General features: G+C 52.0%; 1 protein-coding gene across 3 annotated transcripts in view; it reads right to left on the bottom strand.

The window, feature by feature from the left end:
* ARHGAP22 (Rho GTPase activating protein 22) overlaps positions 1-16,798 on the bottom strand; it is a 117,863-nt gene that overhangs the window by 94,250 nt on the left and 6,815 nt on the right. For all 3 annotated transcript variants that reach the window (XM_006118141.5, XM_075934643.2, XM_075934644.2), the window contains exon 2: positions 12,965-13,164. In XM_006118141.5, coding sequence (XP_006118203.3) covers positions 12,965-13,164 — 200 coding nt within the window. The remainder of the gene's footprint in view (positions 1-12,964; positions 13,165-16,798) is intronic.

Below are 16,798 nucleotides of genomic sequence, written 5' to 3' on the forward strand. Positions count from 1 at the left end.
ACACCCATCGCTCCACAAAGGAGCCAGACTGCCCAGAGCAACTCCGGGTCCAAGCAGACAGCTAGGACCCAAAAAGGGATCCCTGCACCTCATAGGCGACCTCCCGAGGTTAACTTAGACTGAGATAGGAGATCCCATCTAGGAGCAACGCGAGGACCCTCCAGACCCGAACCAAAGAGCTACTAGCATGAGCAATCAGGCCTCTACGGTGTAGAATAAGTCACCGCCCAGCAGGGACTAAATCACAGAGGTTTTTCTCATTTTGCAACATGCGGCTCCGCTGAGACCCTGCATACAAGGCGGACAGGTCACTGGAAGAGTGCTCGTTTTGGGACGGGATCATCTGCAGACGGGGGGGCGGATATGCTAGGCAGGGGAAGGCCCTGCCTTCCCAAACTGCCCGGCTTGGCCCCTGCCCACACTCCGTCCCCAGAACACCCAGTATTTTGAATCTCCGACAAACTCCATTCTCCTCCAGGATCTGCATATCATCTAAGGATGCCAGAGGGAGGAAAGTCTTTGGATGAAATGCTGAAGATAATGAATGTATTGCTACCCAGCTCTTCACCTCCGCCGCATGGCACAGCATGGCGACCTAGCACGCTCAACTAGTACTAGCCGGGAGCTGTCAATCACCACGCCACCTCATTAAGGAGACTAAATGCCACAGCTCTGACAACCGGCTTCTTCCTCTTGAACTTTGCATTTGTCAGCAGGATGCAGATGAGGAATACGCCAGTGAGGACGAAAATGTCACTAATGCAAACGTGCTGAGAAAACGTATAATGATTCAACTCGATTGGCAGGGACGAGTGCACAGGAAAGAGGCTTTAAAGGGCAGAAAATGTATCCAGAGAACACAGGCCTGAGTCAGACTCTCCTACAGTTGAAGATTGTTGCTCATCACCACTCCCTGGGATTGAGATACATGCAAACAATGGGCAGAGAAAATCCAGGCCCGGTAGGAGACGATCAGACAATTATTTTTAGTTAGAGATGGGCACAAGCCCCAAAGTTTGGACCCACGTTGAAAACCTTCCCAGAGCTCAGGGGTGTTCTGGTCCAGATGAATCTCAGATTTTGACCTGAGGTTATATTTTATTTTTTGCGTGTTCTAAAAATAATATCTAGGACTCTCACATGACATCGGATTCTTGCCTGTCGTAGGGCACGTGGACTTCCAAAGCTGCTGGCAACGATGGGCGAAGGAATAAGGAATTTACAGGGAAACAAAAGAGCAAGGGAAAGGAATTCTTAGCCAGCAGGGCTGTGTCTAGATTACATCCCTTTTTCGTAAAAGGGATGCAAATTAGACATATCGCAATTGCAAATGAAGCGGGGATTTAAATCTCCCCCACTTCATTAGCATAAAAATGTCTGCCGCTTTTTTCCGGCTTGGAGCTTTGCCGGAAAAAAGCGCCAGTCTAGACGCGGATCTTTTGGAAAATAAAGCCTTTTCCGAAAGATCCCTTATCCCTCTTAAAATGGGATCTAGACACAGCCCAGGTGTTTCAGAATTGCTTTCAAGCCCCCTCCTGATTCAGCACAGCAGTTAGACACATGCTTAACCTGCACTCATTTAAACGGGACTTCAGCACATGCTTAGGCTACGTCTAGACTGGCATGATTTTCCACAAATGCTTTTAACGGAAAAGTTTTTCCGTTAAAAGCATTGGTGGAAAAGAGCATCTAGATTGGCACGGACGCTTTTCCGCCAAACCACTTTTTGCAGAAAAGCTTCCGTGCCAATCTAGATGCGGTTTTGCACAAGAAAGCCCCGATCACCATTTTCGCCATCGGGGCTTTTTTGCGCAAAACAATCCCGCGTTGTCTACACTGGCCCTCTTGCGCAAAAGCATTTGAGCAAGAGGGCTTTTGCGGAGCAGCATAGTATTTCCGCAAGAACACTGACAATCTTACATGAGATCATCAGTGTTCTTGCGGAAATTCAAGCGGCCAGTGTAGACAGCTGGCAAGCTTTCCGTAAAAGCAGCTGCTTTTGCGGAAAAACTTGCCAGTCTAGACGCAGCCTTAAAGTTCACCATAAAGACCATTAAGGTTTCCTATTTTGGGTCTTTTTGTTTATCCGGGAAAGGGAATGCACTGAGTCATGCTCAGACTGGAGGACGGGGCCCCGGAAACTGATCACTGTGGAACCAGAATGCCTAACGAAGCACTAAACTGGGAAAGGCCCCGCAACCCCACACCTGCACATGCTCTGGAGGCAAGAGGGTTGTCGAATGGGGCCTTCTGATGGGGAACGAAGGAGGGTCCCTTTGGCCCAGCCTGCCTTTTCTTCGGCCGTTTGGAAATCAATACGGCCAGTTCAGATCTATTCCAGGCAAAGTCCAATATCGACACTGATGGGTCAGCATTGCTTGTTTAACTGCTGATCGTTTTAGATAATGGAATGGGGGAGGGGCAAGTATTAGACACAGTAGGGCAGGTCAAACACTTCCCCTCAGCATTGATTTTTGAGGGAAAATTGAGTTTCTGTCTAAACCTTTTTCTTAAAGTGTTTTTCTTTAGAAGATTTAGATTTGCTATTGAGAACCCAAATGCCTGAAAACTGGGATATTTTGGTCCAAATCTCTCTCTCTCTATATATATATATATATATACACACACGCACAGAGAGAGAGAGAGATTGCTGTGGTACATCAGGTGAGTTGTAAAGGGTTTTCCTCCTACCCCGTTCCACAGGGGCTAGCACTAGGGTATGGGGCAAGCTGCTGGCTTGAAGCGGTTTCTATTATATGCAGAGTTTACAGTTGGATTCAATGGCTTTCAGCCTGGTTCTAGCCCCCTGCCTCCGTTCTCCCCCAGGCACTGGGTTTAACAGCCAGATTGCATCTCTCACAATGCACAATAACCCCAGGGTCTCTCGTGCTGAAACTCAATGGAACGGGAGACTCGTGCATCATGGGAGATGTAGTCTGACCAGGGAACTTAGCCTGGGGGGAGAATGGGCCCGTGAGGCATCTCAACTAGGATGTCGTAGTGCAGTCAATTAATCGATTAACCGATAAGCAAAAGCTTAGAGGTTAATGCTGTAGGCTACATACATTTCCCTCCCCCCCCCCCCCCACTCTTGCCAGTAAATTTTTTAACAGGCTGGCCAGCAGCCCAGCTCAGTCCTGGCTTGCGCCAGGTCCAGGACTACTCCCGTTGCGGCTCTGCATTTAAAGTGTATTAGGAGCCAGGTGGGCAGGCAGCCTGGCTCAGTTCCAGCTTGTGCCAGGTCCCGGAGCTCAGCCCCTCCCCTAGACAGGGGCTGCTGCCACCCTGTGTTGCTGCCTCTGTATCAGAGGCAGCAGCATGGGGAGACAGGCAGCTGGTCCACGACGGAAGCTGGTTTTTAAACTGACCCCCCCGCACAGACCAGCTCCTACCTGGCACCCCACACTGCAGAGGCATCAGCGTGGCGTGGCAGGGGGCGCCTCAGGAGTGGGGACGGAGCACACTGGCTTCTGGCCCCACCCCCAGGGACTACAGAATAGTCAACTAACCAATAAGAATTTATGAAGTTAATCGACTAGTCAATTAACCGATATTTAACATCCCTCAGCTGAACCCCACGGAATTCCCAAATCAAGATGTTTTTGTTTCCATTTTCACTGAAAATTCCAACTTATCTGTGAACATTCTGATTAAAACAAGTTTCCCCTCATTGTCTTTAAATGTTTGCCACGGCAAAGAGCCCCTGCCGAGGGAGAAACCGTGGAGACACGCAGAGAGGAGGAGGAGGAGGGCAGAAGACCGAGAACAGGCACGTGTGGAAGGAAGAGAAATGCAGGGCGTTGAGAAAACGGAGCCATGCTGAATGGCAGCAGGAGGTAATGAGTCACTTGGATGGCCGACACACTGTTTTACCCCGATCTTTGTCCTGGCTTCCCGCTGATGTCGGCAGGAGACAGCCGATGGATTGTGGGTGAGGTGTTTAGTTCACACCCCAGCCCACGCGGCACAAGCTTGAAATCTGACTGCAGACTGCCTTGCGTGTAGTGAGAGGTGGGAGGAAGAGCTGCAGTCTGCCAGCCATGTCTCTCTCTGCGAAGGGCTTTTAGGGATAAATATTCACAGCCACCTCCAGCACATGCTCCGCCATCTGCACACTGCCCGAGTGAACTGGGGAGCGCTGCTTTCTCACGACGGCTCCGCAAGGCAATAAGAGGCGTCTCTGGTGCACAACAGGGGCTGGCTTGCGACCGTCCGATCTTTCTGGCATTTCGCAAAACACCCTGTCAATAAACTAGCAGAAAGCAGGGCCGGCAGGAAGACTCCTAGAAGCAGGCAGGGCGTATTGATGCTGACAGCTGCTCTCTCTGGGAGGGGAACATTACTGAATTTAGGCTGAGTGATGGGACTGGTCCATCCGTCAATCGGGCTGCATTAGCAGCCTTGCCCAGGGGCTGAATTAACAATGATTTAAATTCAATTTCAATAGCACGGAGTCCAATGCTACATACCAAAGCAGGGTCAACGCCAGCAGGTTCCCCAAACCAAAACCGCACCAAATCCTGGCTAAACCCGTCTTCCTGCGCCTCGGCCCCCATCTCAGGGTGGGGGGTTAGCTACAGGGCACGTTTCTGAAGGCAGAGCTGAGTCTATGGCCCGTCCGGGGTGCACGCCTCGGAAACGTAGCCGACATGCCAGGGTGGTTGCTGTGGCCGTCTCAGACAGACGGCTCAGCTTTAATCCCGGAGCTAGTTGGGGGGTGGCTACGTTGACCTGAACACCCGCACCTGGCCTGTGCCAGCCAACGGGGGTTGCAGGGGCGGCCGACAGCCAAGGAGGTCAATAGAATTGCCGGGTCCCTGGCCGAGGTAGGGAGGGGCTCTGGGCTCCCAGGAGGGGCGGAGCCAGGGGCAGAAGGGGCGGGGCAGAAGCAGCCAGCCCTTGGCACTGCCCAGACGGACCCACAGCCCAGCCTGCCTTTGGCTCCAGGGCTCTGGCTTGGATTTCAAGGGTCCAGCCATTTAATGGCCAGAGCCTTGGGCCCTTTTGAATCTCCAGGCAACTCCCTCCCCTCCCTCCCGCCCCCCTCGGCAGCAGGCCCTGGCCCGGGCTCTGGCTGCAGACGCAGCTCTGGGGCTGCACAAAGGGCGAGGATCCCGGAACGGCGACCCCACCGTTTGACACACCCACCGCCCAAGCCCATGGGCTAGCAGGACCTCCGGCGGAAGGGGCGGGGGTGAGAGCGACTCTGCTGGGAACTTTGCATGGCCTGGGGTCCCTGCCCCTGACTTCTGGCCCAGGGAAGGGACCTGGAGCAGAGGGGAGGATGCCGGGGGCTAGTCTGGGGCGGAGGGTTAGAAGTCACATAACAGGGCTGGCGGCCCCAGGCCCGGCTGCTCGCCTGTTCCCCGGCTGGCACAAGCCCTTTGAACAGAACAGCGGAAAGAGCTCGCACGGTTCTGGCTCCCAGGCAACACGCTACGGGGTGAGCTCTGGCTCGGCTTTTCGCTCTCAGTTCTATTAGAAAGGAGACTGGGAGAGGGCTGTCCGGAGCGGGTCCCAGCTGTGAATGCCGGTCTCGGGGCAGCCTGGCAGCAAACAGGGCAGACACGCCAAGCTGATAGTGTGTTCCTTGATTTCCATGGGGGAGTCAAGAGGGCACCGGCTGATAGGGTATTTAGTTACCGGGGTGGAAAAGTTTGCTTCCACATTCCAACAGCACCCTGGTAAATGAACAGTGCCAAGTAACAGCCCACTAGCGGCCATGAAGTTTCAACACCCAGTGCACTTAATCACTAGGATCCAAACGAACACACTAGTGAACTGGCACGAAGAGGCACAGAGACCCGGCCCGCCAGCCTCACCACCGGGGGCTCGAAACGTTCTAGGTGCCTCTGACAAAAATCAGAACCAGCTGGGCCAATGCCCGGCCGAAAAGGTGCTTGAATGAAAGCAACAGCTGCCAGGGAGGCCAATGGGATGTTAGGAGACCCTCCGGCCCCTGGCGCTTGAAAGGGAGGAGAACTGAATTCGGGTGGGTTTCCTTTTGTAAAATAAAAGTAGCCGACGGTAGAGACAACACCCCTCCGCCTCCCAACGCACTGGGCCACAAACTTCAGGCTCTCTGCTGCACTGAGTTTGGGTTGACACCCTGGGCAGGTGGCGGGGGTCCGTCAGTGATGGTTAGCACCCCTCATCGACATCCGGGAACGTCAGTCGTTTCCTGCCCGGGCAACTGCTGGTCCCGCTGTACCCCCACGGGCCCTAGTGTAGACACGTCTCCTGTGGCCAGACAGGCTTAGACTGTTGGTGCTGGTAGGAATTGTCGGCAATTCTCATGGCCAGAGTCAAACTGCAAAGACGCTGCTGGGGTGTGCATGAGGGCGAGGGGGGGCCTGGAACAGCCGCTTTCTAGAGCCGTGTGAGCTGCCAGCTTTGACTGGCGGATTCCAAGGTCAGCAGAGACAACTGTGATCAGCTAGTCTCACCCCTGTGTAACACAGGCCAGAGAATTCCACGTTGCCTGCTTGGTTGGGACGTCAAGCTGTTCGTGAACGCAAGGCATCCCAGGGCAAAACAATACCTGCAGCCACTCCTGGGCTCTGGCCCCGAGAAGGAAACAACTCGCTGCTGGAGTCCACACGGCCGCCACTGTCAGAGGTATGGAGATTTAAAGGCACAGTGACTTTTTTTTTTTTTTTTTTTTGCGCTCAACCAATTTTTTCCCCGCTATGTTCGGGATTTTTTGTGAAAGTATCTGGCAACACTAGGCACAGGCAAGTAGATTTTGTGTGCTCCGGCCCCGTGGCGGGATAATGGGGGGCTAGCTTGCCGGCTGGGTTCCCCAATGCTGGAGGGGGCCCTGAGCCTCAGGGGCTGGATCCAGGTAAGCCGGGGGCCGGATACGGTAAGCCTGTGGTTCCCCACCCGTGCTGTAGCAGCTCAAAAGAGCGAAGCCTCCTTACCTACTGCTGTACATAACTCATATCCTCTGCTAATCGGGGCTGGGGGAACCTTCAGACGCAGTGTCCAGTGGATTACAAGAGCTACAACAGTAGGAGCAATAGTCTCTCCATAGAGTGTCCAATCAATCAATTGCACGGCTGGGTTCTGGGTTATTTTTAGAGGGTTGCCCGCTGTCGGCGGAAGCAGAGAGAGCAGACGATTCTGAGAAGCAGCTGGCTGTCCTCGCAGTGGTTTGTGGCAGGATAAAGCTCCCCCCGTGCTCTGTATAATGTACGATGCTGCCCTTTGCCAACACGCGGCCGCTAAGTGCCGTGCAGGCTGTTAAGGCCAATCGGGCCACGCTGTGCGGCTGCTGCTGCCGACACAGGAAAATGGAGGTATGCAAATACTCTTCCAGCTCAGCACAAGGAGCCAGGCAGAGAAGCAGGCCAGCCCCTTAGGAACGGTGCTGCAATGCCCGAGTGTTGCCAGGTGTCATCCAGCAGCTGACTAATCCCCATTATCTCTGTGGGGTAGCTCCCAAGGAATCGAGAATCAAACAAATCAATACAAGCATTTTGCAAATGCTGGATAGCAGGCTGGAATTGCTGCTTATTATTCTCAGTACAATGGCCCCGGGGTTCCTCTGGGTTCCTGTTTCTTGTTGTTGCAGCCTCCGGTTGTTGTCGCTTTTGTTACATGTGTGCATCACACCTACCACCATGGGCTTCCATCCCCGATTGGGCCTCCAAGCAGTATAAATAATGAAGGTGACTGTATTGGACTGGGTTATCTGTCAAACGACACATGGAAGGAGGATGCAATCTAGAGAGGAGGCAGAGATCCACGTGGGAAGTTGTTTTTTGAAAAAGGAATGAGCAACAGTTAAAAACCCCCAAGAGTTCAGCATAAAATAAATAAAACCCCATAAAGCCACAAGCACACTAGGAATGAGGGTGGCCGATGCTACCACACACACTGAAAGCATCTGGAAGATAGAAAATGTGGACACAAAGGAAAACTCGGAGCCAGAAATCAGGTGCAACAAAGCAATCACAAGGACAAGAGAAAAAAAATCAGACCCCCCCCCCCAACACTGAAGCCATCTGCTCCCAAATACAAAGGAACAGAGCCAAAATCCCAGCACATTTTGGGTGCTTGAGATCCTTACTAATTTTCAACATAAATGTTCAATACACAGGGCACATCTACAGAGCAGGGCTGAAGTCGAATGAAGCTATGCAACTGGAGCTACGTCAGTTACGTTGCTGAAGTCGAAATAGCTTAACTTGGCTTTTGGTGCCGTCCACACAGCAGGACGTCCGAGGTAGAGCACTCCTCCTCCGACTGCCCTTACTCCTCGTGCCATGAGAAGTCCTCCAGCTCAACAGTATTTTGAAATAAAGGCTTGCTGTGCTGACGCGCTCTCTGTTATTTCGGAATAACGTTAGTTATTCCGGACCAACGCTGCTGTGTAGACATACCCAAAGAGAACAACACATTGGCTAGACCCACTGCAGGTAAAACCCCCTTTGAGCACACGGAAGCACTGGTTACCCGAACGGCAACGTTCAAGAAAGGCGGTGCCTATCAAAAGTTCACTCTCGCTTAGATTGGGGAGTTTTGTTTGATTTAAAATCAAATGCTGCCCCTCTTCTGGAAAGCGCCCCGCTTTCATCCTTAGGAGGGCCTTGGATCAGCCCCTCACTGAACTGAATGCAAGTTCAGCAGACTTTGCGGACTATTGAGCATCTCCTCAGCAGCACAGGGCACCACGCGCTCAGGGCTCCGTCTGTATCTTCCAAGCGGGCAGCCCAGCTTAGCTAAACGAACCTAACATGCCCCCGATCCCCGGCACAATGCATCTGGCCACCACACGGATGATGTGCATGATCCTGAGCTTTCTTGGAACTGCCCTGGACCATGGGCCAAGCTCCCACCAGAACTAAGGACCATCACGAGCTTCCCCATCCTTTTCAGCAAGTACCAGAGGCAGATCTTCCATCTGCCTTCTCCGATATAAACCCAGAGCCGACCGACCCGTAAACAACCACAATACAGAGCCCTACCAAAACAAAGCATCGCCCTGTGCACCCCGTTCTCCCCTGCGCAGGAGGAGGGGAGAGAAATCAAACCACACAGGACAGATGGGAGTCGCATTGGAGGCGCAGTGATGAGACTCTCTAGTAGAGCATAGGGCTCAGATTTCCCCGACACGAGGGCGCACAAGCACGCCTGAATAGAAACACACCTAGAAATGAAGCAAGCGTGTTGTCTAGCCTGTGGCAGAAAAGAGGCTAATGAGAGAGAGATCCTGCACTTCTAAATACTCCAGAGTAGTGCAGATGTTCTGGTAACATGGGGGTCTAGACACAAAAGAGGAAACTGTGTAGATACAACTCTGACATCTGGGAAGCTTTGGACATGTGCTTCTTCCCTCCGTCCCTATCATGAACGGCAGCAGATCTAGAAGGGGGGACACATTTTGATTTTGCATTTTGGCCAATAAATGAACGGCCTAAATCGCCAACATATGGACAGGCGCGCTAGCCAGAGACATTTTGCATTTCTGCGTGGGAGCATCACGCAGCCGGCTGTCTGCATTTGGAAGGGGAGTTACTGGCAAAGCATGGTAGTTAACGAGCTGAAGCCGGAGTCCTTTCTGGCTGCAAAGTGATCCGTTCCCTCAGTCCATTCCTCCGTTCCACACCCATACCTCTGTTCCTTGCCTGAGAAGGGCCTCTCCCTGCCCTTCAGTCCTTCCTCACCCTGCTGGTCCCAGCCAGCAACTGGCCTGCTCCGGCCCTGCAGCGCCTTTTAAGTGAGCCTGCTGCGCTCTGATAGGCTGTCGGGAAGCAACCACTCTAGGCAGGCCTGGAGGACCCACCTTCACTGCTTCTGCTCTGGCGCAGGCTGTGGTAGGCCCAGAAGGCCTCCAACCCATCCTACTACGCCCTGCGTCACAATCGTAAAATGTGCTTCGCCGGCCACACACACCGCAAGACGGACACCGAAATCACAAGCTGCTCTGAGTACGTATCGTCAGCCACCCCGACAGAACCGCTCCAGTGTTCCAGCAGGAGACAGGTGTGAAGTTGAGCATGGTCCCAATATGTCCCTTGGAAAGCTGCACCGTGACTACTTCTCTACGGCTCTGTACCCGAGCAAGTCAAGCCCCAAAGTCGTTCAGCAAATATCACATTCAAACTTCCCGAGCGCTGGTTTGCAGTACCAGAGAGCCTTGGAGAGCCGTCTCCGGCACACATCTGGGCACACATCTGGGCTACGTTTAAAGTTTTCCGTTAAAAGCATTTTTGGAACAGAGCGTCTAGATTGGCACGGACGCTTTTCCGCAAAAGCACTTTTTGCAGAAAAGCGTCCGTGGCCAATCTAGACGCGCTTTTCCGCAAAAAAGCCTCAATCGCCATTTTCGCGATCGGCGCTTTTTTGCAGAAAACAAATCTCAGCTGTCTACACTGGTCCTTTTGCGCAAAAGGGACTTTTGCCTGAATGGGAGCAGCATAGTATTTCCACAAAAAGCACTGATTTCTTACAGTAGGAAGTCAGTGCTTTTGTGGAAATTCAAGCGGCCAGTGTAGACAGCTGGCAAGTTTTTCTAGAAATGCGGCTGATTTTCCAGAAAAACTGGCCAGTCTAGACACAGCCCTGCTGTTCTGCAAAGGAACTCGGTCATCTGAGCGTCACTCTCCTGATTAATTGAACCTGCTTCAGTTAGCTGTATTAAGTCAGTCTTTCTGCCCATTCCCCCACATAACCACCAGCCGGTTTGCTTCTTCGAAGTTCCTTCACATTCACCATCTCCTCCCTGACATTCCTTCATCCTTGCCTCTGACCACCTCCCCCTACACACCCACTCCCACTAGCTACCTCTGCTGTCTCAGGACTGCCCTTCCACTTCTCCCACGTTCGTTTCAGGATAACGCTTAATTAAGTTGGGTTGTTTGGACAGGTTCCTGTCTCTGTTAATCACTAGCCTTGCAAGCTCGCTTTATGCCTCTGCAGGCACCAGTTGCTCCTGCAAAGTAAGGCAGGGAAAAAATGCATCATTTACTAACACACACCACTTGGCCAGCACCGACACTACAGGAAGAAATCAGGCTGAGATTCGGATGCTTCCAAATCTTATTTGGGTGCCAGAACTGTCCTTAGCAGGACTTGCTTACTGTCCTTAGCAGGATGCTGTGACAGGGAGGACCAGGCTCTGAGCCCAGAAAGAGCCATAGATAAGTCCTCCAGGAGGCTAGAGAGGCTCAGGAGGAACTGGCCAATCAGGGGCCAGAGAGGCCTACAAAAGGAGCGGCAAAGCTCAGCAGCACACAGTGTGAGACAGATGGAGCCATACATGGAGCTTTCTCAATGAAACCAGCTCCTCAATCTGGAACTCACTCCCACAAGAGCGGAAGCTGGGCAACAACAGGAAGTCTGGTGCAGTGGTTAGGGAGTTAATTTGGGATTTGGGAGACCAAAGTTCAACTTCTTGCTCTGCCACAGACTCCCTGTGTGACCTTAGTCAAGTCACTTCATCTCGCTGAGCTTCAGGTCCCCAGCTTCACAGGGGGCTAATACTTTTGCTCTGCCTTGTCTTACTGAGCAGGGGGCACTGCAATTCTATAGGTCAAGGGCATAAGTACCTATGCCTCCTAGATAGATAGATGAACTCCGGCCATTTCCAAACACAATGCAAACCCAGCTTCTCTGAGCTGCGTTCCTGCAAGAAGTAGACAAAAGGGACAAATCTAGCCCAGCCTGACTGGTGGAAAGGGAGAACATCAATCTTTATCTTTGTAGTCACTTGTTAATCTTGGAAGATGCTCCTACAAGAACCCAGGGAAAGAAGTCCGCACAGGAAAAAAAAGCTAGGGAAGAGCTAGGGAATAAAAAATAAGGGTAGAAATAACACAACCGAAATGTCATTAGTTTTGTCCATAATCTCTAAATCAAGGCTTTCACGAGGCGGCAGCAGCTGTTAACAGCCCCATCAGGCCCAGATGTTTAAAGGAACCCCTTCACAATTACAACTTGTACCAGGAGCCCTTTTGTTAAAGAGAATTCAGACGAGGCAGGGAGATTTACTGTGGTTTCGGAACGGCGATCAATGTGCATTTGTACTGAAAGCAGACAGCTCAGAGCAGTCACACTAGCTAACAATGCACTAGCTGCAGGGTATAAACTAAAGATTTACCTGGGAAACTAAAACCTAACTGGTATGGTAGCGGGGCTGCTCCATTGCCAGGCGTCTGGGAACAGTTAGTTGGCCAAGTGAGAAAGCCAAGGGGGATAGAGTAGGTCTGTCTGATCTGCAGCCCAGTCCTCTTACCCCCATGGCTCTTTGTGGCACTTGTGAGCCGTGTGCGGCGTGCTGTTATGGTCCCCCGAGTCCCATCCCAGCACCTCCTCCTGAAGGCAGTGCTGCCTGTCTGCGTCTACATCTGAGGGAGATACAAGGGGCGCAGTTTAGATTTCTAACAGCCCCAAGCCTGGAGTAGTCAAAGGAAATACCGTCACATGCGCTAGAGAATTAACCTGTGAGACTCACTGCCGCAGGAAGTTCCGAGGCCAAGAAATTAGCAAAACGCAAGATGTGATTGGCCCTACACATGGATACCCAGACTATCCATCGTTATACTCATGGCACATAATGTTGGAGGAGATATTAAATCTCACGCCTCAGGACTTAAGCCAGCTGTTAAGAGAGCAGGGTGACCCTGGGTTTGGGAGCCGATCATCTCACAATTGATCCTGCAGAGTTTCTTGCGCCTTCCTCTGAAGCAGCCAGTGCTGGACACTACCAGAGACACGATCCTGGACCAGCAAGGCCTCAGGTCTGATTGCCACTGGCTGTCCCTATGTTCCGGGTCAGACCCATTGGGCCAGTCTCCTCTATCGGCTCCCGACCTCATCCCTTCATGGGCTGTCTCTCTCCAGCTGGAAGTCCAATCTGTCTGTTCCTCGGTGCCACTTCATAGTAGCCCCCCTCCTCCCCCCCAGAAGCCCAGTCCCACCCGCAGCTCTGTTACCGCCCTGCAGCGCAGAGTCTTACCTGCGGCTTGGTTTCCTCCTCGTCCTTATAGTAGAAGAGCTGGTCCCCACGCAGCACAAACCAGCGCTGCTGCCAGTTCTTCATGATGCTCCGCTGCTTCTTCAGCCAGCCGGACTTCAGCACTCGGTCCTGCGGGCTCGGGGACGCCGGCCGGGGGGCCGGCCCGGTGTGCTCGCCCATCACCAAGCTCTTCGACCGGGCTGAAACACAAGCAACAAGCTGCCTGAAACCCAAGCGCCAAGCAGGGGAGGAGACACCATTTTGAGTCTATCTGTCCAGCTTCTCACGCCTGGCTTCTGGATCCCCCTCCATGCCCCATCCTCCTAGCAGGGTTGCCTCTCCTCACAGCCCACTTTGCCCTGAAGGAACACTTGCCTCTCAGGCCATACTGAGTCGATACTGTTCAGACACGCCCCTGTTACTGGCTCTCATGGAATTACTCGGGCTAGGGACTGTCCAGGCCTAGCTAGCACCCCCGCCTCCAAGCACAGCTCGTATTATTTCTTATGGAAACAGGCCACTTCCCTTCTTAGTGAAATGGGAGCCCTGGGGGTCTTGGGGGGCTTAGTGAAGGTGTGTAAAATGCTTGCAGGGGGTGGAGGCAGAGAGGCAACGGAAGTAGAACAGAGCAGAATTAAAAAAGAAATCAAGGCTGCATCTCAGGAAAACTTCTGGACAGGGAGGCCTAGCGGAACGGAACAGGGCCCTCAAAACGAGGCGAGACAGGCCCCGGTGTCTGACTAGCATTGGGCCTAATGTCTGTCTAGTTAGGAAATGCACGGAGCAGCCTCATCTGTAAGAGAGCACAGATGTTTAGGTGAGACGTGTAAAAGGCACTACCAATGTATTGGTAAGTACTGGGAATCGCAAGTCAGGCTGTAGGGACTAAAGCAATTGCCATCGAGATCAGGAAGGAGGCGTTTTCACCTTTCGCTGGAGCAGTGGTATTGGCTGCAGGAGAAAGCAAGATCCCAGAACTGATCAGTCAGCCCCTGTTTTCTGCATGGTGGCGTGTTTGTCTGTGTGGAGGAGTGAGGGAAACCCAGCGTGTAAGGGGGGATGTAACCAAATCAGAGAGCTTCCTCAGGATGACTCAGAGAATCCATCCACATGCTCTGGACTAGATCTAAATGCAGTGAGTTCCGCACGTAGCCCCAATTAGTTAGGTTTGGCTCTTGACATTTTCATGAACCATGTAAATGAACTGGCCACATGCCAAGAAAAATCTGAGCGGCAACCGAGAGAGGAAACAGATCAGAATCTGTAGGCAAGATGCAGGGGTGGCCGAAATGTCAACCCAGTGCTGTCTGAGTTGCAGACATAGCAGCTGTGCAGTCTGCCGAGCTTGCAGGGGGCCATTGACCCAAGCAGAACATCAGCACGGCCACACTGGGTGAGACCAAAGGTCCATCTAGCCCAGTGTCCTGTCTGCCGACAGTGGCCAATGCCAGATGCCCCAGAGGGAGGGAACACAACAGGTAATCCTCACGTGATCCCTCTCCTGTCATCCATTTCCAGACAAGCAGAAGCTAGAGACATTTCCTGCCCACCCTGGCTAATAGCCATTGATGGACCTAACCTCCATGAATTTCTCTAGCTCTCTTTTGAACCCTGTTCAAGTCCTTGTCTTCACAATATCCTCTGGCAAGGAGTTCCACAGGTTGTGCGCTGCGTGAAGACAAACTTCCTTTTGTTTGCTTTAAACCTGTTCCCTGTTCATTTCATCTGGTGACCCCTAGTTCTTATATTATGGGAGCCAGTAAACAACTTTTCCTTATTCACTTTTTCCACACCAGTCATGATTTTATAAACCCCTATCATCTCCCCCTACTCTCCTCTTTTCTAAGCTGAAGAGTCCAAGTCTTTGTAAGCTCTCTTCATATGGGACCCGTTCCAAACCCCTCATCATTTTTGTTGCCCTTCTCTGAACCTTTCCCAATGCCAATATATCTTTTTTGAGATGAGGCAACCCCGTCGGTAGGCAGTATTCAAGATGTGGGGGTACCATGGTTTTATATAGATGCAATGAGATATTCTCTGTTTTATTCTCTATCCCTTTTTAATGATTCCAAACATCCTGTTTGCTTTTCTGGCTGCCGCTGCACACTGAGTGGATATTTTCAGAGAACTACCCACAGTGGCTCAAAGATACCACACCCACCGCCACACACCCTTCCATGGATGACCCCAGTGCCCAATTCAGCCTTCCCTGCAACATTTCAGGGGCTCCCCAGTTTGGTTCATCCCAGTCAGCACCCCCGCCCCTCCGCCCCCGCACACACACTCTAGGTCCTGTGCAATCGATGGGAAGCCATTTAAACTGGGGACGTCGGAATCAATCAAATCAATGCCATTTGATATCAATTAAAAGTCATCTTCTGCAATTTCATAGACAGTTAGCTTGAATCAATACACTCATTACAATGGATTGTCATTCCCGGCCTTCAATACAGGCCCTAGTGTGACTGGAGTATTTAGTTTGGTGCATTGTTCGTAAGGTCTTTGTTTAAACTGGGACACATAAGGGAACTGAAAATATTGCTGCTTCTTCATTCAGGAACCTGTCTGGGTGTCGCCTGCCTATGAAAGCCCTAAATAAAGGTTTCACACGAAGTACAAAGCAGGGCCATTGAGGCACATGTGCGGCCGGCGGTGGTGAATGGGGGGAGAAGCAGCAGTTCTAGGGTCACGCCTAAGGCTGATGTTTGTGTCTTCACATGGACCCCTGGAGGAGCTGAGTCTCTCGTGGGAATTCACCAGCCACGCCCAGGGCTGAAGTCTGAAAAGGCCCATTGCTTGGCACGTCCATAGCACCTGCCTCCATGCTTGCGGTGCAGACAGCATGTCACCAGCTATCCTGCAGGGACTGGTGTGTCCCAGCATGCACAGTGACACCCTGCCTTTGCTTGCTCTGCCCTTTCATCAAGGCACTCTACAGACACTCAGCACACCTGTGACATCCTTATGACTAGTATCATCGCTGTTGCACACAAGGAGGTGGGGGGCTGCTGCCTACAGCTACAACCAGATACACACATCTAGGAAGACTAATCCAGGAATCCTTACTCCCAATCAATGTTCCCTGTAATTGTTCCATCTAGGTGCTGAATAAATTTTGTTGTTGTGAACCCAGGCATGTGCAGATGCGCACCACCACATGCGGCCAGCTGTGGGTTCTCTGCTAATCAGCTGGCCTGGGGGCAACTAAATCTCTCCTGGGCAGTCACCCAAACCCTCCGCTTACAGGGAACCCTGCTCCCAATCCCAGGACTGCACTGACTTCAGTGTGGGAGTTTTGCTGGGATAAGTTAGTCAGTGCCATGGTTTTATACAGATGCAATAAGATATTCTCGGTTTTATTCTCTGTCCCTTTTTAATGATTCCTAACATCCTGTTTGCTTTTTTGACGGCCACTGCACACTGAGTGGATGTTTTCAGAGAACTACCCATAGTGACTTCAAGATCTCTCTCGAGTAGTTGTAGCTAAATTAGTCCCCATCATACTGTATGTCTAGTTGGGATTATTTTTCCACATGTGCATCACTTTATATTTATTGACATTAAAGCAGACCTGCCCCACAGCCGGGCCAGTGTGGACCCAGGTTCACTAGTGATCCAGCCTGTTGGCTCAGTGACAGCGCTGAAGGATGGACCCGAAAGCCCTACAAGGCTCTTGGGACTTGCGGTGGCACTGGAGCATGGAGGCTTTTGACTCTAGGCCTTCTGAGAGGAGCCCACAAAGAGGAAAGTGAGATGTGACTGAAAGCTGTCGCTCTGAACGTCATTCATGTTGGGTCCTGGGCAGAGGGAAGGTCCCTAAACATGGGGGGAGCC

The sequence above is a fragment of the Pelodiscus sinensis genome, chromosome 8 (genome assembly GCF_052426305.1).
Source record: "Pelodiscus sinensis isolate ZL-2025 chromosome 8, ASM5242630v1, whole genome shotgun sequence".
Taxonomy (NCBI): Eukaryota; Metazoa; Chordata; order Testudines; family Trionychidae; genus Pelodiscus; species Pelodiscus sinensis.